This window comes from Schistocerca cancellata, chromosome 2, assembly GCF_023864275.1.
Source record: "Schistocerca cancellata isolate TAMUIC-IGC-003103 chromosome 2, iqSchCanc2.1, whole genome shotgun sequence".
Lineage (NCBI taxonomy): Eukaryota > Metazoa > Arthropoda > Insecta > Orthoptera > Acrididae > Schistocerca > Schistocerca cancellata.
Window position 1 is genome coordinate 247,462,030 of NC_064627.1, and position 19,892 is coordinate 247,481,921.

The window sequence follows — 19,892 nt, forward strand, 5'->3', positions numbered from 1 at the left end:
GAGGTGCACTCGGCCTCGTGATGCCAATTGAGGAGCTACTCAACTGAATAGTAGTGGCTTCAGTCAAGAATACCATCATAACGACCGGGAGAGCAGTGTACTGAGTGCACACCCCTCCTATCCGCATCCTCCCCTGAGGATGACACGGCGGTCGGATGGTCCCAGTAGGCCGCTTTTGGACTGAAGATGGAGTTTTTTTTTACTTCCAAGTATTCTGAATCCAGTCTTTTAATTTTATTTTGTATTCCCTTTCAGTTTGTTGCGATTGGTCTTATCTTTATTTTTGGTGAGTGGTGATCAGAATCAAAGTATCCTTTATGTATTCTCATGTTCAAAATCTCTCTTGTATTTTTGTTTGTTATGTTTACCTATATACAACTATCTGGAACTCTCCCCATATGTTTTTTAGCATTTATCTTGTGAGTTTTTGTCCTGGCATTTGAAATTGTGGTGAGATAATTTTTAAGTTATTATTTTGACAATAATGTATGAGATGCCCCCATTCATAGCTGAGTGTTTGTGTTCTACGTATGCGCCTGTGATTTACTTGTGCTTTTTATCTTTGACTAGGTGTGCACTGATCTCTCCTAATACAATTTTAACATGTCTTTCTAGTATTTTGTTTGTTATTTCTTCCAGGTCCTCTGAAACGACCTAGACTTCCTGTAGTTTCTTTCTGTTGTGATCATTTGTCAATGCATGTATAATAATGGTTGCATATCTGATGTTTCCTGATTTGAAGGTCATTGGGGAGATCCTTTCTGATACTGAACTGAAATCTATGATGATGTCTGTGATTGATTTATGCACGGTAGATCCTGTGTGTAAAATTGTTGGTGTTCCTCTTCTATCAGCAGGTTTTTCGCATTGCATTATACAATTTTCGTCTTTGAAGAACATGCATATTACCTGTTACTCCTTGTGTTTATCTTGAAAATTTTGGTATAAATTTCTGTATTATTTCAGAAGATAGTTTCCTTCATTTCTGTGATTGATAATTTAGCAGATAATTGTTTATTATTGAAATCACATTTGATTATTTAATTGGACAGATAAAAAATCTACTCACCAAATGGTGGCAGAACACACACATCAAAGAATGTTGTAATTGGCAAGCTTTAGGAGACACTGGCTCATTCTTCAGGTGAGGATTGAAGGGGAAGGAAGAAGGGTGAAGGAAAAGGACTGGAGAGGTCTAGGAAAAGGGGTAGATTTCAGGAAAGTCACCCAGAACCATGGGTCAGGGGAGACTTACTGTATGGGATGCAAAGGAAAAACTGATTGTTGGGGACTGCATTGGACTAGATTTGAAAAATTGAGAGCTTAAGTGTGGAAGACAGAGTAATAAGCAAGACAGAGATTGCTGCTAAAACATCATGCATGCATTAATAAGAATAAAAGCTAAGTGCGCTGTACATAACAGAGATGGGAGGGGGCAGTGAAAAGTAGGCAGAAAAGACAATGAAAGATGTAGAAAACTAAAATGGTGTGAAGCAAAGAGCACTTACGGTGAAGTAATGTCGAGATGAAAGAAATTAACATAAATTAAGCCAGGTGGGTGGCAAGAACTACGGACAAGTTGTAGTGCCATTTCCCAGCTGTAGAGTTCTGAGAAACTGGTGTCTGGGGGAAGAATCCAGATGACGCATGTGGTGAGACAGGCGCCATGATCACGAATGTCATCTTGTTTAGCAGGCACCAGGATATTGTGAGTTGCCAATATACACCCTCCGCCTATGCCAATACATCCTAATTGATAATTTGGTGGCAGTCATGCTTATGTAGAAGGCTGAACAGTGTTTACATAATAGCTGGTGTATGACGTGTTCTTTTGCAGGTGGCTCTCCCTTTGATAGTATATGTTTTGCCAGTTACAGGGCTATTATAAGTGGTGGTAGAAGGGTGCATAGGGCAAGTCTTGCAGTGGGGAGGGTCACAGGCGTAGGAGCCATAGGGTAGGGAGATGGGTGCAGAAGGAGAATAGGGTCTGACAAGGATGTTGCAGAAATTGAAAGGACATGGAAAGTTATTCTAGGAGTGGTGGGCAAAATTTCAGACAGAATGGATCTCACTTCAGGGCAAGATTTTAGAAAGACATGGCCCTGTTGAAGTAGCTGATTAACATATTCCAGACCAGGATAATACTGAGTCACCAATGGTGTGCTCCAAAGATGTTTTTTAGAGGGATCAGCAGTTCCAGGATTGGATGTGATGCCCTGGGAAATCTGCTTTTTAACTTGGCTGGTGCGGTAATTATGTGCAGTGAAAGCTGAGGTGAGAATTGTGATGTATTGATGTAAAGAGTCTGCATCCAAACAGATACGTTTGCCTCGGATGCAAGGCTGTGTGGGAGGGAACGTTTGACATGGAAGGGATGGCAGATGTCAAAATCTAAGTACTGTTTTTTGTTTGTAGGTTTAATGTGGACAGAAGTGTGTAGCTGCCCTTTGGTGAGTATGAGATCAACATCAAGGAAAGTAGCATGGGATTCGGAATAGGACCATGTGAAATTTAATTGGGAGAAGGTATTCAGAGATTCCAGGAATTTTAGCAGGTCAGCCTCACCATGAGTTCATATAGTAAAGATGTCATCAATGTATCTAAACCAAACCAGAGACTGAAGACTTACAGATACCAGGAAAGCCCCCTCCAAGTGACCTATGAAAAGGTTGGCAAGGGAAGGAGTCATCCTGGTTGCCATGGCCATACCCCTGATTTGTTCGTATGTCTGCCTCTCAAAGGTGAAGTAGTTGTTGGTAAGTATATAGTTGATTAAGGTGAGTAGGAAGGATGTCGTAGGTTTGGGATCAGGTGGACGCTGACTGAGGAAATGTTCAGCAGCAAACTGACCATGTACGTGGGGGATGTTGGTATAGAGGGAGGTCGCATCAATGGTGACAAGCAAGGTGTGTGGTGGGAGTGAAACAGGCACAGATTTCAGACAATCTGGGAAATGGTTGGTATCTTTGATGTGAGAGAGGAGTCTTTGTACTATGAGTTGCAGGAGTTGAACAACTAAGGCAGATATACAATCAGTGGGTGCTTTGAAGCCAGCTACTATAGGATGACCAGGATGATTGGGTTTGTGGATCTTAGGAAGAAGGTAAAAGGAGGGGATGAGGTAATAAGTTCTATGGATTGATGTTTTAATCCTTGTGAGGGGCCTGATGTTTAAAGAAGGGACTGCAGGTCAGTTTGGATTACAGGGATGGGATCTTGTTGGCAGACGCTGTATGTAGAGGTGTCAGACAGCTGGCGTAGACATTCACTAACATACCCCTTTTGGTCAAGTACTACAATGGTAAATGCTTTATCTGCTGGGAGGATAATGATGGAGTCATCACCTTTTGGGGAACATGGAGCCTGGAGTTCTGCAGAGAACAGGTTAGGGTCATGTTCTAGGGACCTGAGGAAGGGTTGTGAAGAAATACTGGATTTGAGGAATTCTTGGAAGGCTTGTAAGGGATGATTTTGTGGTAGTCACAGTGGATCAGGTTGGGATCATGGTCTGAACTGTTAAAGTCAGGGTTTAATGTCAGGTTTGCTGCTGGAAAGGTTTTGTGGTTGGGTTTTGTGGTTGATATTTCCAAAGGATATTACGTGTGAAGAAAAGTAGGTCCTTCACCAAAGCAGCATTATCAAATGCAGGTTTGGGGCTGAAAGTGAGGCCTTTAGATAATACAGACAATGCAGGAGAGGAGAGTGCTTTAGATGACAGGTTAAGGACATGTACTGTTGTGACTGGTTCTTGGGATTATGGGTTATTCTTGCTCTGGGAGGCAATGGTGAAGGCTGTGGGGTGTTAAGAAGGTTGGTCAAGCTCAGTTCGCAGGAGAAGAGTGGTGGTTGATGGTGTGGCTGTTTAGGGAGCTGTAGAGGAATGGGAAGGGAAATACCACTTTTCAGGTAGTTTACGAGAAGGTGGGATAGCTGTTCAAGATGAAGTCTGGTAAGTTGTTGCAGTTCAAAGTTGGCTTGGTGGATGATAACATTCAAGGAAACATGAGGAGCACATAACTAGAGGATTTTGTAGGAGGAGAGAAGTCTGGTAGAGTAGAAATTTACTGATGAGGCATATAGGTCACAGGTTAGCCAGGTAAGAGCAAGAGATTGCTGTATTTGAAACTGTAAAAGAGCCTGGAGTGGGGTAGGATTGCATCCAGAAACAGGGACTTCCAATGTTATGCCTTTTGAAGTAACTCCAAGGGACAATCAGGTTTCAAGAAACAGAATGTGGGACCTTAGTTATGATAGTGCAAAGGCATGTTTTTGAAAAGAACGGATGTATTGAGAGATGGGATTCACCATGGCAAAAGAGGACAGTTTGGAGAATTAGAAATCGTGAGAGTGGCAAAAAAATAAATAAGCAGAGGGTGGAGAAGATAGAAAAATGGAAGAAAAGCAAGTAAAAAATTCGGAAAAATTAGAAAAATTTGTATGGAAATAGAACAAGAGGTAATGAGTGGGCGATCTATATGATATGAAAAAAGATAAAAGGAAAAAAATTGATCGTCAAAGTCGTGAAAACAGGTGAAATTTTAGAAACTGGGCAAACAGAAAGTGAATGTCATAGGAGAAAATGTAAACTACTTAGCTTGGCTTTTAAAGTGACGTGAGAGACAATAATAAAAGTCGATCAGATCAGTTTGCCGAAAAACAAATGCACAAAAAGTGAAAGAATGACATATAAACAAGAAAGTGGATGGTGGGGAAAAAAAAAAAATAGCTGCCAAATTTGGAAACAAATAGGCAAAAGATGATCGGGAGAAGGCCATGCAGTGTAATGAACAGTAAATTGTTGTATGCAAATTCGTAAATAGCAATGGAATTTTTATATGCAGTTAAAAGTGGAACCATCCATGAGCATGGAAATCAGTATTAAGAAAAGGTGTAGGAACAAATTGTTGATTAATCTTGATGATACAGGTAAATAAATGGATAAATTAGCTGATAAGGTAGAAAACAGATGACAGTCTTCCCTTGGCCAGGGGTGTGTGTATTGTCCTTAGCATAAGTTAGCTTAAGTAGTGTGTAAGTCTAGGGACCGATGACCTCATTAGTTTGGCCCCTTAGGAATTAACACACATTTGAACACATTTTTTTGAACAAGACAGACGACGACAAGGACGGACAAGAGTGTTAAATAAGAAGGAATGATGGCCATGTTGGCTTATTAGCAACAATGAACACAGCAATGAAAACAATCAATTATTGACAAAATTATTTAATTGGATAGATAAAAAATCTACTCACCAAGCGGCGGCAGAACACGCATATAAAAGAATGTTGCAATTGGCAAGCTTTTGGAGACATTGGCTCCTTCTTCAGGTGGAAGGGTTGAAGGGGAAGGAAGAAGGGTGAAGAAAAAGGACTGAAGAGGACTAGGAAAAGGGGTAGATTTCGGGAAAGTCAGCCAGAGCCACAGGTCATGGGAGACTTACTGTACAAGATGAGAAGGAGAGAATGATTGTTGGGGACTTCATTGGACAAGATTTGAAAACCTGAGAGCTTAAATGTGGAAGACAGGGTAATAAGCATCACAGAGATTACTACTAAAAAATCGTACACGAGTTAATAAGAATAAATAACTAACTGCACTGTACATAACAGAGGTGGGAGTGGGACAGTGAAAAATAGACAGAAAAGACAATGAAAGATATAGAAAATTAAAATGGGAGTGAAGCAAAGAGTAGTTACCATGAAGAAATGCTGAGACAGAAGAAATTAACATAAATTAAGGCCGTATGGGTGGCGAGAACTAAAGACATGTTTAGTGATAGTTTCCAACTGTGGAGTTCTGAGAAACTGGTGACTACAACCAAATTACCAATTAGGATGAACGGGCATAGGTGGATGGTGTATACTGGCAACTCGCAATATCCTTTTGCAGAGCATGCTCTACAACATGACATTTGTGATCATGGTGCCTGTCTCACCACATGTGTCATCTGGATTCTTCCCCCAGACACCAGTTTCTCAGAACTCCACAGCTAGGAACTAGCACTACAACTTGTCCGTAGTTCTCGCCACCCACCTGGCTTGATTTATGTTAATTTCTTTCGTCTCGACATTACTTCACCGTAAGTACTCTTTGCTTCACACCGTTTTAGTTTTCTACATCTTTCATTGTCTTTTCCGTCTACTTTTCACTGCCCCCTCCCACCTCTGTTATGTACAGTGCACTTAGCTTTTATTCTTATTAATGCATGCATGATGTTTTAGCAGCAATCTCTGTCTTGCTTATTATTCTGTCTTCCACATTTAAGCTCTCAATTTTTCAAATCTAGTCCGATGCAGTCCCCAACAATCAGTTTTTCCTTTGCATCCCATACAGTAACTAATTCACGATGTTTTAGTAGCAATCTCTGTCTTGCATATTACCCTGTCTTCCATATTTATGCTCTCAGGTTTTCGAATATTGTCGAATGCAGTCCCCAACAATCAGTCTTTCCTTTGCATTCTGTACGGTAAGTCTCCCTTGACCCACGGTTCTGGCTGATTCTCTCGAAATCTACCCCTTTTCCTAGACCTTTCCAGTCCTTTTCCTTCACCCTTCTTCCTTCCCCTTCAACCGTTCTGCCTGAAGAATGAGCTAATGTCTCCGAAAGCTTGTCAACTACAATGTTTTTTCTTATATGTTTGTGTTCTGCTGCTGCTTGGTGAGTAGATTTTTTATCTATTCAATTAAATAATTTTGTCAATAATTGATTGTCTTCATTGTAATAAATCTCATTTGATGCTGCTTTGCTTTTGTGTTTGATGTGAATTTTTTTTCTTTTCTAGAAGAACTGCACTTCTTTTTCTGAACACTTTGTTTTAATGCTTGCCCACATTCATCTTCCTTTGTCATCCATTCACCATTTTTTTAGGTGTGGAAATTGGAGAAACTTAATCTGTATATTATATTAAAAATGCAATATCATTGTACTGTTCAATGTTATTGAACTACATACATCTGATAAAATGAAGAGGCATGAAATGCTATGGTAGATAGCCAATCACAAAAATTCTTCTTATAAATAATGATCAGTTTTAAAATTTCTAATAAACTTTAAATGTTCCAGAAAATATTATTTTTTTTAATTGTGTACAACCTGCCAGTAATAATGTAACACTCCTGGATCTCAATATAGATGTTGCTTATGTGAAATAGCTGAAACATGGATTGTAATAGACAATTTGTGAGCCACAAGACAAATCACAATTGAACTCAAAGACAACACACCAAGAGAAGCATGCTTGACTTTAATAATAAGATATAGAGCAGCTAGGTACTCAAGCATTCGGTCATCAGATAAAGCAGAAAACAATTTAGGCCAGAACTTCGTAATGGCTGCTAAGATGAAATGAAAAATTCTAAAGATTAGTGTTGGCAGAAATTTTGATTGTAAATAATAAAACCCACAGTATTTAAATATTTCTTGTATCATGGCAGGAAATAGGTCACCTAAAATGATAAATTATTACAATGGTCTATGTATTTGTCTCGTGTCTCTTAGGCTCAAGACATTGGAACAAGATGAGTACTATCCAATCCATGAATCCAGATAATTTATAGAAAGAGTGATTAGAGAGGGATTTTCAATTTCTTGCTTTATGTTTGATGGAAGTATGTTCATATTTTCCCACCATAGTACATAATTCTATTCTCCAGTACAGACAAGGAGGCAAAGTCTATGTTAAAATTATTTTTGTGTCTTGTATTGTGCCTATGGAGATCACAGTTCAGTTAAAACTGATTACTGGCAGCAACAAGAACTATTTAGTTGTAAAAATAAGGGACTGTCAAATGAAAATAAACAGGTGCAAAAATGTAAATAAACTACATTATTTCAAAAGTAATTTCTATGTGCTCATACATTTATCCCACTGTCAGACAAGACAGTCAATGCCTTCATGGATAAATGTCTGTGGTTGGCTATGCAACCATAATTGTACCCAGGCATGCACCTCTTCATCTGAAGCAAATTGATGGCCCTGAATGTCTTTCTTCAGAGCTCCCAAAAATATGGAAATCACATGGGGGAGATATCGGCACTGTGTGGAGATTGTGTAACAGCTTCCCAGTGAAACTCCTGCAGCATACTTGGAACAACTTTGGCCACACATGGATCTGCCACATTTTACTTTCTTTTTCCCCATCTGTCTCATTTTCGTTTGATTATCCCTTATATAATGGCAAGTGAGTGTAAGAATTTCAAGATCTTTAAAGGGCTTCTGCAAGATGTGCAGTTATCTCCCTTACACAAATTCTTAGTGCTCCCTTTTTCTGAATAAACACTTTGTTTATTTTAGATGCACTGCCTCGAAAGATAATTCCATATGACAACAGAGAGCAAACATACACAAAATAAGGCAACATTCTTGTCTTTAGTGTAGCACAATGAGAAAATCTTCTAAGGGCAAAACATACTATACTGAGCTTCTTGATTGATTTATATAGTGTTGACTTCATTGTATTTGTTATCCAACTGGATCACAAGGAATTTTGCACAGCATATTTCATTCAGTGTATGACCATTAATATCTACTTCTGGTGCAAGCAGGTAATTTTTGCTTGTTTGAAAGTGAAATTAAGGCATGAACTATTACTTGTAAACCATATTGGGCAAGTTCAATTATCATCTGAGCTGTGTCTGGTAAGCCTGAGTTTGTATCCTTGATTAGTATGCTTGTGTCATCAACAGACATAAAAGTTTTTGAACTGCCCTTTAAGTCACTGGAAGCTAAGAACAAAAATAAGCCCAGTACCAATTCTTGTAGTCTCCCACATGTTATATCACCCATCTTGAGATTAGTTTCAAGTCTGTGACACAGACCACCAGTGAGACCATCTGCTTTCTGTTACCAATTAAGGCTCCAGCCATACAAAAGGGGTGCCACTAATGTCATAACACTTCAATTTTGCTGAGTATAATTTAATAGTTCACACAATCAAAGGCTATGGTAAGGTCACAAAATATACCAGCAAGGTAATTTTTCTTGACTAAATTTGCCAGCACTTCACATTAGGCCTTGTGTTGCTTTATCTGTGGGGATTCCTTTACGAAAGTTAACTCCCACAAGGGGAAGGCCTGAGCTATGGGCAACTGATTCAGCTCATATTTGGCAGGTAGTTTGTGCTCTATTTGAAACAAAAGGCTCTAAAATATTTGGGCTCAACACCTTCCCATTTCTGAGAAAACCATCCCTAAAGATCAGTACGTGCAGCTGACTCAAAATTGATGGGATCAATAGATAATTGAAAATAGAGCATTTTTCATTATCATTTATGAGAGTCCACAAACAAATATTTTTCCAGAAATTGAGGAAAGAAGCTTACTTAGCCTTAAGATACATGCTGGTGAATGAAAGTGCCACTGGCGCAATGACCAATGCATTTGGCTGGAGTGAAGAACTCATGTCTGATTCCCAAATGAATTCTGTCAATTTTTTTACATGTATTTTTCTCCAATCAAATAAGGTAGAAAGAGGGTTAATAAGGTAAGCAAATAAATTTCTCAAATTGCTATGATTAGTAAAGAATTAAAATTTTAATCCAGATTGCCTTACAATGGATCTTTCACTCATTCTGTTACATGTCCTCACAACAACATGAATGGTATTTGGCATATAAACACTCAAAGCAAATATACTCATGGCATCCAGAACATCTAATTACTACAATATTTATGTAATTATATTGTTCCTTCTAAAGATTTGGTGAAAAACAGACTTGGTATACATTTAAACAGACATATGATAACATTGCCTGATAAATTGGTGCTTACAGTTGATGACAAATCATGCTATGAATTATTATTGCATCTGTGCAGTTGGGCAATTCCCTCTGGGTTTCTAGAAAAAGCATTGCAATTTTGAACCACCAAAATAAAATTCTGTCCTGTGCCGTCTGCACAGTTGGCTGTGTGTGGCCCCTCATGACTGATCTGCAGCAGTCTAATTCAGAATTGTTTTTGTACAACAAAGCTTAAAATTTTAGTTCTTTCATTAGTAATGTTGTTTGAGGAATTATGTGCCTACCTTGTTGTTATTCCCTATTGATTTATGTATCTTATTAACCCTCATATTCCTACCTCTTTTGGTATTAAAAAAAAGGGGGGGGCAGACTTTGTTTGAAAACTGAATTCAGGTTCTCCGTACCCTAGTCAAATGCCTTGGTTGCTATGCCAATGGTACTTTTGTTCACTAGTATTTATCCTAGGGATACATAAAGGGCAGTATTAATAGTTTCTTTCCTTGATTTCTAGGAAAATAAACATTTGCAAACCTCATTTATGACAATGAAAACTGCTCCATTTTCAATTATCTATTGATCTCATCAATTTTGAGCAGATTGCACATCAAGAAATTTAAGGGTGGTTTCCTAAAAAATCAGAGGGGTGTTGAGCCAGACTATCTTAGTTTTTCGATTTCAGGTTGTATACAAGCAAGTTGCCAAGTATGAGCCAAATTTGTTAGACATGCCTGAGGCATTCCCTTTTTCAGAGGATGTTAACAAGTTCTGCTCTGTTAAATGAGGCAACATCCTATTGCAGCCCATTTTATCAAGATGAATCTTTTCCGCTTCAGTTACTTCCAAGTGGTTTTCACAAATGCACAAGTAGTCTACTGAAATTCCATCTATGTTTTCATTTTCCTGTCTGTAAAAGTCAAGTTTGTCCTTTTTCATTACTGACACATCTGATGTTTTGTTGGAAGATACTAAATGCAATTTCTTTAATACCCCTGGCTTTGTTAAAGCTGTATTTTTTCCATAGTAGGTGTTTCAAATCTAACTATATTTATTTTTCTGCTCTCATTTGGATGAATTTACCATAAAAAGGCACAGGGAACACACTGGGATAAGACTGATATTGCTTTAGCTGGACAATGCTTCTTGGAATTAGTTATGCAAGTGGCCTCTTACCAGATGCAACTGAGTAAGGGGGATGAAGCATCACTCACATCCAGGCCATGTCACTGGCAACGAACTTCACACTAGTATGAAACAGGGGGTGGGGAGTGAGGATTATGTATGTGCATTGTCGTGATAGAAGGCATGTGTAGTACTGGATGAGGAGCAGAGAAGAGGACAGGCAGATGGAGGACAGGTCCTAATGATGGTTGAAGCCAAGGGAGTTACAGGAACAAAGGATATACTGTAAGGAGAGTCCCTACCTGTGCACTTCAGAGAAGCTGGTGTTGGTGGGAAGAATCCAGATGGCACAGGCTGTGAGGCAGTCATTAAAGTGAATCACATTGTGTTGAATGGAGTTCTTGGAACTGGCTGGTCCAGCTGTCTCCTAGCCACATATTGGGCAGTGATCATACAGGCTATACATGCAGACAGACAGCTTGTTAGCAGTCATATCCATGTTGAATGCAGCATAATGGGTGCGACTACATTTCTTGGTCTCATATCTGCTTAAACAGGCAGCCCTGCCTTTAATGGGCAAGGAGATGCCCATGGCAGAACTGGAGTAGATGATAGTAGAAGAATATATGGAACAGGTCTTGCATCTAGACACCACTCAACACCATGTGCTTTATTTTAACAACTGTTTCACAGACTGTGCCATCTGGATTCTTCCCATCAACACCAGCTTTTCTGGATGGAGCAGGTGGAAACTCTGCCTACAACATATCTTTCATTCCTGTAAGCCCTGCCTGGACACAACCTCCATTACTTTCTGTCTTCTACCTGACTCCATTCCCTCCTGTGCTCCAACTCCAGTACTTCATATCTTCTATCCTACCAATACACATATGTAGTTCTTGCCCTTTCTCTTTTCAGACACAGTTGCAGTCAAACCTTAGTGCCCAAAGACGCAGAGGCCATACGGTTGCAAGTTGTGATGGCTCTTTCTTGTATGAATGTGTGTGTTTTATGCTCCTGATGAAATTTAAAGTCCAAAAGCTGAAAAGTTCTGGCATACTTTTTCATTCAAAATATTTGTGTATCAATTTATGTTCAACTACTGCTAATGGTTTTGTGAATACTGAAGTTTAACAAAACTAACAAGTGTCCATATTTACTGATACATTCCTGAAACTAAATATTAAAACTTAACTTTTGTCATAAATGTTGTTGCAACAGATTTTCTCATTGTAACACACTTTTATCTCATAGGTACAGATATGATAATATTGCTATAGCTGTAAAGGCACTACAATTAAACTTCTGCAACTTGAAATTGCAAACAAGTCATCTGAGCAGTTTTTTAATAATGAGACATTCTTACGCATTACAGTTGCCAAAGAAATCTTGTCACCACCAATTTTCACCACAGAAATAAATACATTAAACTCTTGATCACGGAATCAAGTTATTTTGGAAGGATTAAATTAAATTTAAATATTAAAGGTGAAGTTGTGCGAAACAGATCTAATATTTACAATTACTGAGCTGGAATCCATTGGATGCCTGTGTCTGCAATTATCATTGAACATTAAAATTCAAGAAAGTCGCAAAATCTGTAATTTATTGCAGATCTAGATTTCAACTATAACATGGTTATCATTGTTTCATTACCAAAGAGTGAGTCAGGTCACAATGTGACAAGCATAAAGTAAGATAAAATGGTACTAGCCTTTACATAGTAGACATAAAATGACTGACTGCTGTCCTCCTTGAATTTGCTTATGTATAATTACCTTACAGTGCTCACTTCTGTAGAGCTACTTTCAGACATATCAAAGTTAAAGCATATCTTAATAGTTTGTGACAGTATTTGGACATAATTTTTAATTTGAATGCTTTACAAAGGTTGGTCAGTATTTTCCTTTTTCTGTTTCTTTTTGTAGGAGTTAGGTATCTGTGTTTGTTGTTAATCATGTGCGTAGGAATGAGATCAACCAGACATATTTTGATCCTGTTCTTAACTTTTAACTTAGCCTTAATTTATGACTTTTTCAATATTTTAACAGGTGAGCTAATGATTAAATTTTTAAGTATCCTAAACTTTAGCTCAGTATCACCCACAACACCCACCAGTTGTGCTATGTTATGATACATTTAGCAAACACGCACACCAGAGTAGTAATGTTACATGCTGAGCAATTAAAGCAGCTTAAAACTTTTGTCACATATGAAGAAATAAATGAAATATAGTGACAGGAATATAATAAGGGAAGCATGATGATTTAAGTGAAATTACGGTTGCTCTTGGAAAGTAATTATTAGTTTACAACAAAGCATCTGACTGTACTCGGAGCGACCACTCCCCACAATGCCAGTTGAACATTGTTTGAAAGCAGTGCTAAAAAGAGGTGTTGAACTCTTATAAGATATGGATTAATTGGTCTGATTATGAGCTTAATGGCTGCTTGCTGATAGTCAAATATCACGTTCCATCACACTTGAGATCAAACTAGAGGAGTGTGAGCAGCCAGTTATTCATTGGGATATTAACTCCTGTGAATTTTAGGTGTTTACAACAGCAGCTTCTGGATCAGGTCAACACATTTCTACATAACTTGTAGATTACTTAAGCTAATGTTATCTTCAGCTTAATCTAGAGGCCGTACTGCAACAAGCATGTCACTTCAGGGTTTCCTGGTATTATGAACAGACTGGGGTATCGACGGGATGAACTATGAAATTCACACCTCCAATATTGTACACAAAAGTAATTTTTATATAAACTATTCATTGATATCCGGGGTTCAGAAGAGAGCTTTAAATTCTAGGTTCGACAGGTTGTTAGCAGGCATTAGGCAGGAAACTGAAAATCTCCAAGTATTGAAAACTAGAGAAAGAGGGTATCTTGTTAACCAGAACCTCTGTAATTTACCAGAATTTTGGGCTTAGTGGTGTGAATTTAGTTCATACTTCACTGTTATATAGATGACAATAGCGAAAAGTTAAATAGTGTGTGTGTGTGTGTGTGTGTGTGTGTGTGTGTGTGGGTGCGCGCACGTACAAACATCATGAGGACCAAAAGCAACAAAATCAGCGGAAACACACTACTTGCTATGAAAATGGGATATGTCTAAGTCTCATTCTCAAGATTTTGAACAAATTTAGATATTGACATGGATCACATGACAGTGAGATCAGTTATATGGATTATTCTGAAAGAGACTGTACTTTAAAAAAAATTTAACTTTTAAAAAAACATTTTAAAGTAGCAACGCAATTGTGATGTGTGTAGGCAAGTAGTACAGACATCACTGTTGTTTCTCACAGGGAAAGTTTTTATGAACTGCCTGCAGCCTGTATATTTTCAAAATATAACATTTCATCAGTTTTACTGGGCAGACTAGCAGCAGTGGTAAAATACTGGCTTCTTAACTGTCAAAGTAAATTTCAAATTTTAATAATCCTAGTCAAAAACATCTGTGGCTCTATTAATCATTCAAAGGAAACTCTAGGATGATAGTTTTCTCCATCCCTTCTGAAAACTGATACAATGTGGAGTTCCTGAAGGTCCTTGCTGTTGAGCAGATGGTGAGACCCTGAAACATTGTTGACTAATTTTAGACATCTAATATTATGGAGCCAACCTCTCAGGCATCACTGAGTCATTTTCTACCTAATTTTTTTTCTTGGATGCTAATCCAGTAATGTATGATGGGGAACCATTTGCAGTTAAGAAAAGTAACAGTGATACTGGCTGACTGGAGCTTTCACTATGATCAAGAAGTGTTCCTAGATGAGTCAGATGGTGCAGCATTATGATGAATGCAAAAATCCAGGTTTGAATATCCATCCGACACAAAATTTTATTCTGTCAGCAATGCCATTTTTGCTCAACACTTGTAAATGTAGTGTACAAATCAGAAAAATTTTAGGTGTAATGGTTATCCAGTCTAACAGCAGCTACATTTTTGGAGACCCTGTCTTAAAGATTTGGGCCGTTGGCCTCCACTGCATGCAGGCAATACCATATGTATGTGAGCTGTGCCTGTGTGAATGTGTTTTTTATTTTAGACAGAGGACTTTGTCAAAAGTTTGTTATATTACAGCAGTCTTTTCATTGTGACTATTGGCATCTCACCGCCTCCTCTATGTGGTAACCAGCACATTTTGAATTCATACCCCCATTTGCAAACAGAGGAACATTGTTTCATTTTTCTGGATACTAGAATACTTTAAAGTGCAAGGAACATAATTAGCAGTTAGCACAAAGCACAATAACAACAACAAATGAATTGTGTGAAGCTGTTCACTGAGCTCTAATTTCATGTGCGAAAGTATCACTGTTGAGAAGAACTTAAAAATGGAACGTTGAGGGATGAAGGTAATGAATAGCTATATGTGGATGATGGAAGAAATATTATTCCAGCCACTGTGATGAGATGCAGTGACAACTCAACCTGAAATTTAACTAGAGCACTGACAAAGATTTGTCATTATCTCATGCAGACAGCACACTTAACTTCCCTGCAAAGACTTTGCCCTTTACTTTCAGTGCATCTTGTTTTATTAAATTGACTCACCAGACAACAACCACTAGCATAGCCCTGAAGTTCTGCTCTATTTTAGATGTGAGTGAAATGAATACAATGTTAAAAACACCATGTTGTTGATGCTTCATCCTAAATTACTAGAGTGATGGCATTAATGTGTGGCTGAATGTCTCATATATTATTCTGCCAAGAACAAGCAAGCACATATCTCTAACAAATCAGTTTGCAGTACTGTATTAAATCAGTAACTCTGTATTTCTTCTAGGTGCCTTCCTGCGTCAAGGCAAAATATTGTGTGTGTGCTAGTGAATTTTAAGTTTCTATTTTATCCTATTTTAACACAGTCAGGGCAACACCCTGTAAATTGTTATGGTTGGCATTTGTGCACTGAACATACAGGTCACCAGTGAACAAATGTATGTGTGTTAAAACTGTAGTAAGAAGGACAAAATAAAATAAAAGATTTCCTAAATATTTGATTCCCAGTGGATAGAGAATGTGTGCTAAATGTTAATAACTGGCATTTGGAATAGGTAAGTGCTTTCAGGCATATCATCAGATGTAGTGTGCTACAGTGAAATAATGTGCTAACTACTTTTGGCTGCATGCACATAATCTCACTGATGACTCAGACACTGTAGAACATGAAAGGTAACTTGTACAAAGTATTAAATTAAATTTTGGTTGTTCTCCCTTAAATATCACTCAAACTGCTTGCATACAGACTTTCTAGTTTACATTAATTAAATACTGACACTAAAGATATTAACAGAGCGCAGTCATTGCAATTATTGGAAAGTACACTGAGAATGTATAGAAAATCTGTCAGACTGTCAAGAGAGGTAAACAGATACTTTGGAGAATAATATGAAAAATGCATTATGAAAAAAAAGATAAAGATAGAAATAATAAAAGAAGCATTTTTTGATATTTGAAGAGCATAACCAACAATAACACATCCATTTTGAAGGAAAGAAGTGACTCTCATTCAGAACACGAGAACCAATATTACATAATTTATTTAAAATTTAGAGGTAACAGTTTGGTGGGAGATTTAATAAAATGAGGTTTTGTTTTACAATTATTCTTTTTTTCCTTCAGACAGCAGCTATGGCAGATTGTGGTGGCTTTCGTGTCCTGCCAGCAGCACTATTTTTCCCAGTTCATTATAACTCATGGCAGATGTACTTCTCAGAGGAGGATGCAAACACAACACTTGCCAAGCTGGAAACAGCGTATGCTGTTCATGTATGGAACAAGCTAAGCAGAATCAGCCGCAAAACACTCCCTCACTCTGCTTATGCCAAGATTGCACGTGCAAACTGTCCTGATGCCTATGAAAGTGCACTTGACGGCTTTTGAAAATGTTTTCTGTGATAAGTGACAAAAAACTGGACTTTTAATCAAAGAATGTGAACAGCATTGAGAAACACTTGTACTTTATAAACTTAAGGTTTTAGTTATTTATTTAATTTATTTTTTAAGGATTTTCAATGAGAGTATGGCCAAAGCTCAATATATTTATTATTTCCTAAGATAGTTATAAGTAACTATGAAAAGTTACTATTTTCCCATACCAGTACCGAATTTACCCTTATAAGGGCTTTACTTTTATATGATGATTCAGTCAGTCATTTTATTTTTAATTTTAGTGTCCACTATGAGTAAAACCACATTAGAAACCATGAAATTGTGATTAATTTTCATAAACTTTTAGCAGTTGCAGAGCATGTTATCATTGTAGCAACACTTGTGAAAAATTTGTTAATTGTGATTCTTCAGCTTTTCGATACACTAAAAGTCAAGATTGGGATTTCTGAGAAATCAAGATAAATGGACAGAGCCTCTAAAATATCATACAGCATCTCAACAATAGATATGAGAGTCACAATTATTGTTAGGGCTAGAACTATTCTCTCAAAGAGTCCACCAACATTTTTTTAAACAAGTGAATTTTTTCACTGACTTGCTGTAACACATTGGAAATTTGTTTAATATTGTATTTAAATTAATATAAGAACATGCAACAGTCTTTTAGAAAAAGAAAAACACCAACAGCATATTGTTTTACATTTAATAAGGTTGTATCCCTTTAACAGTCCTATGACTTACCTTAAATTGCAGCTTTATATTTATAATCATGATCACTTAGTGGAAAAAAGAACAAAAAAGCCAGACAGTATGCACTGTACACTATAAATGTGATGCTTCACATAAACAGTAAAGCCTACATTATTACTTTAACTTTCTTTTTTTTCTGCAATAGGAGGGATTTATTGATTCCCTATGAAGTTAGTTCTTTCCCTGTGAAACTTGAGACATTTCAAAAGGCTCAGGTTTTCATCTAGATAGCCACTAACTGTAACAAAAGTACATCATTCAATAAAAAATACATAAATCAAATGTATCTCCTATCCTTGTGTAATGTGTTTGATTTGATGCCACTTTCTGTGGTAATTTCAGTGCTTATATTATTGTTTGATAAGGTGGATTAACTACACATTGTTATGATTTGCTTATTGATGAGATAAAGTGGTATGTTAAGCGGCTGTTTGTCATTTTAAATGTGAAGATGTTATTAATTCAATAAGGAATTACAACTAGCTTTTGTTGTATACATATAGATTGAAGTGCTGTGTATGCAAATGATTTTTACCGGTATAATAATTCTCAAATTTCCTGGAGACATTAACTGTGTTAACAGAATTTAAACCTTAGTGCTTATCTCCCTTCTAAAAAAAATACAATTATGAAGTAATTTGATATTAAAATTTGCTAGAAGAAAGTGTGGTGCTGGTGTTATCAGCAACTTTCCTATTATGTAGGCCCTTTCATTGTTACTATATGTGCTCAATTTTCCTGGTTCAGTGTGGAGTAAAGCTTTGGTTAACTAATTTTAAAGTTGATGATGTGCACCTGTTCACCTAGAACTGTCATCCACTAGACAACCATTCATGTACATAACTACTTCTGAAACTGGACAGGAGCTGTATCAGAAGATGAGGATAAGGTGGATGTTTTACATGACACAATCATGTTATACAGTTTAACAATTAATGCCTCAAATCTTTCTTCCCACTTTGTACTCCACTGATACAGGTCCAGGACCTTTCAGCCCCAGATATTCCTGTTTGTAGGCCTACGCATAAAATTTCATTTTCAACGACTTGCATCAATTACTTCTTCTGTCAATCTGCGATATAATATATGTCTCATAGAACATCTGACAGGAAGACAAGGTTTTTTGTACGCTTAAATACCATTTACTAATGAAAACACCACAGTACCTTAACAATGATACTGAGCTGGGATTGTAAACAGGAACTGATCTAATTTCATCAGAGAGTTATTCTGCAATGTTAGGATAATAAAACATTTTATTTTTCATTGTTGTTAATTAATGATCATGTTAAGAAATGTAGTCAACTGGAGAAAGCACTGTGTATGTGATTCTGAAAGCCAATTTGTAGTGTCTTCTTAGAATGAAAGTGTTATATATTTTGTCTGCTTTCAAGGGGAAAAAACTATAATAAAAGAATGCCATGTATGACTATTTTGTATGAATCCTATAAAATGTTGCCAATTTAAAACAAAATGTTACAGCATTCATATCAAGTAATGCTGCCTTACAGAATTTATATTTTATAGATTTTGGTGCACTGATACCAGTATTTAGGGCTCATATTTTGTGAAAACCTACAGAAAAGGACAATTTATTTGTCTGCCATACTTGCAAATTCCTAAAAAAATAATAATAAATAAACAAATAAATAAATAAATAAACCTAAAAATTTCAAATTTTTGAATCTCCTTCCTCCCATTTTCTTTTTCCCGGACAGAAGTAGCCTTCTGATCAAAAGTAACGCATTTTCAAATTGTATGAAATGAAATGAACTGTATAACCAACAGTAATCAAGAAATTTTTGTTACAGCCCCTCACATGTCTTGGAGACCTAAAGCAACTTGTTGTTTAAGTGTCTTGGACTACTACTGTACTCGGAACCATTAAATATGAGGGTTGTGATAAATCCTATTGACTTCTCTGCTCTTTTTACCAATCTAAGATCAATTGCAAACACTTTGATCATCATAACCTAAAGTTTTGTGTAGTGCTTTAACAGCCCCTTGTCGCTATAACATAAATGCTTGAAATAATGAATCTAGTTTTATACCATTCAAGTTACTTATTTCCACTCTAGGTTTCATTTTTAGAAATAATGCATAACATTTAGTGGATCAGAACTACATTTCATTCACAGTGACACTGTAAGCACTGCTCAATTTCTTTTCCATGCATTTCTTAATAAAGTCTTTTGAAACAAGTGAGATATGTGTGTCAAAGCATGAAGTCAAAATACCTTGACTCAAATAACTAGTTTTGCGTAAGTTATTTAACTAATGTTAATTAAAACTTGAATAAAAATTAATTTCTCATTTTCAAGAAGAGTTGTTGAGCAGATGTACATAATTATAATGATGAATTGCTGACATCAGTCTGT

The 19,892-nt window shown here is 36.9% G+C and overlaps 1 protein-coding gene across 4 annotated transcripts in view; it reads left to right on the forward strand.

The window, feature by feature from the left end:
• LOC126161579 (lactosylceramide 4-alpha-galactosyltransferase-like) overlaps positions 1-19,166 on the forward strand; it is a 441,277-nt gene extending 422,111 nt beyond the window's left edge. For all 4 annotated transcript variants that reach the window (XM_049917522.1, XM_049917521.1, XM_049917520.1 and 1 more), the window contains one exon: positions 16,495-19,166. In XM_049917522.1, the coding sequence (XP_049773479.1) occupies positions 16,495-16,755 (261 nt within the window). In that variant the 3' untranslated portion in view covers positions 16,756-19,166. The remainder of the gene's footprint in view (positions 1-16,494) is intronic.
• Positions 19,167-19,892: the final 726 nt, after the last annotated feature.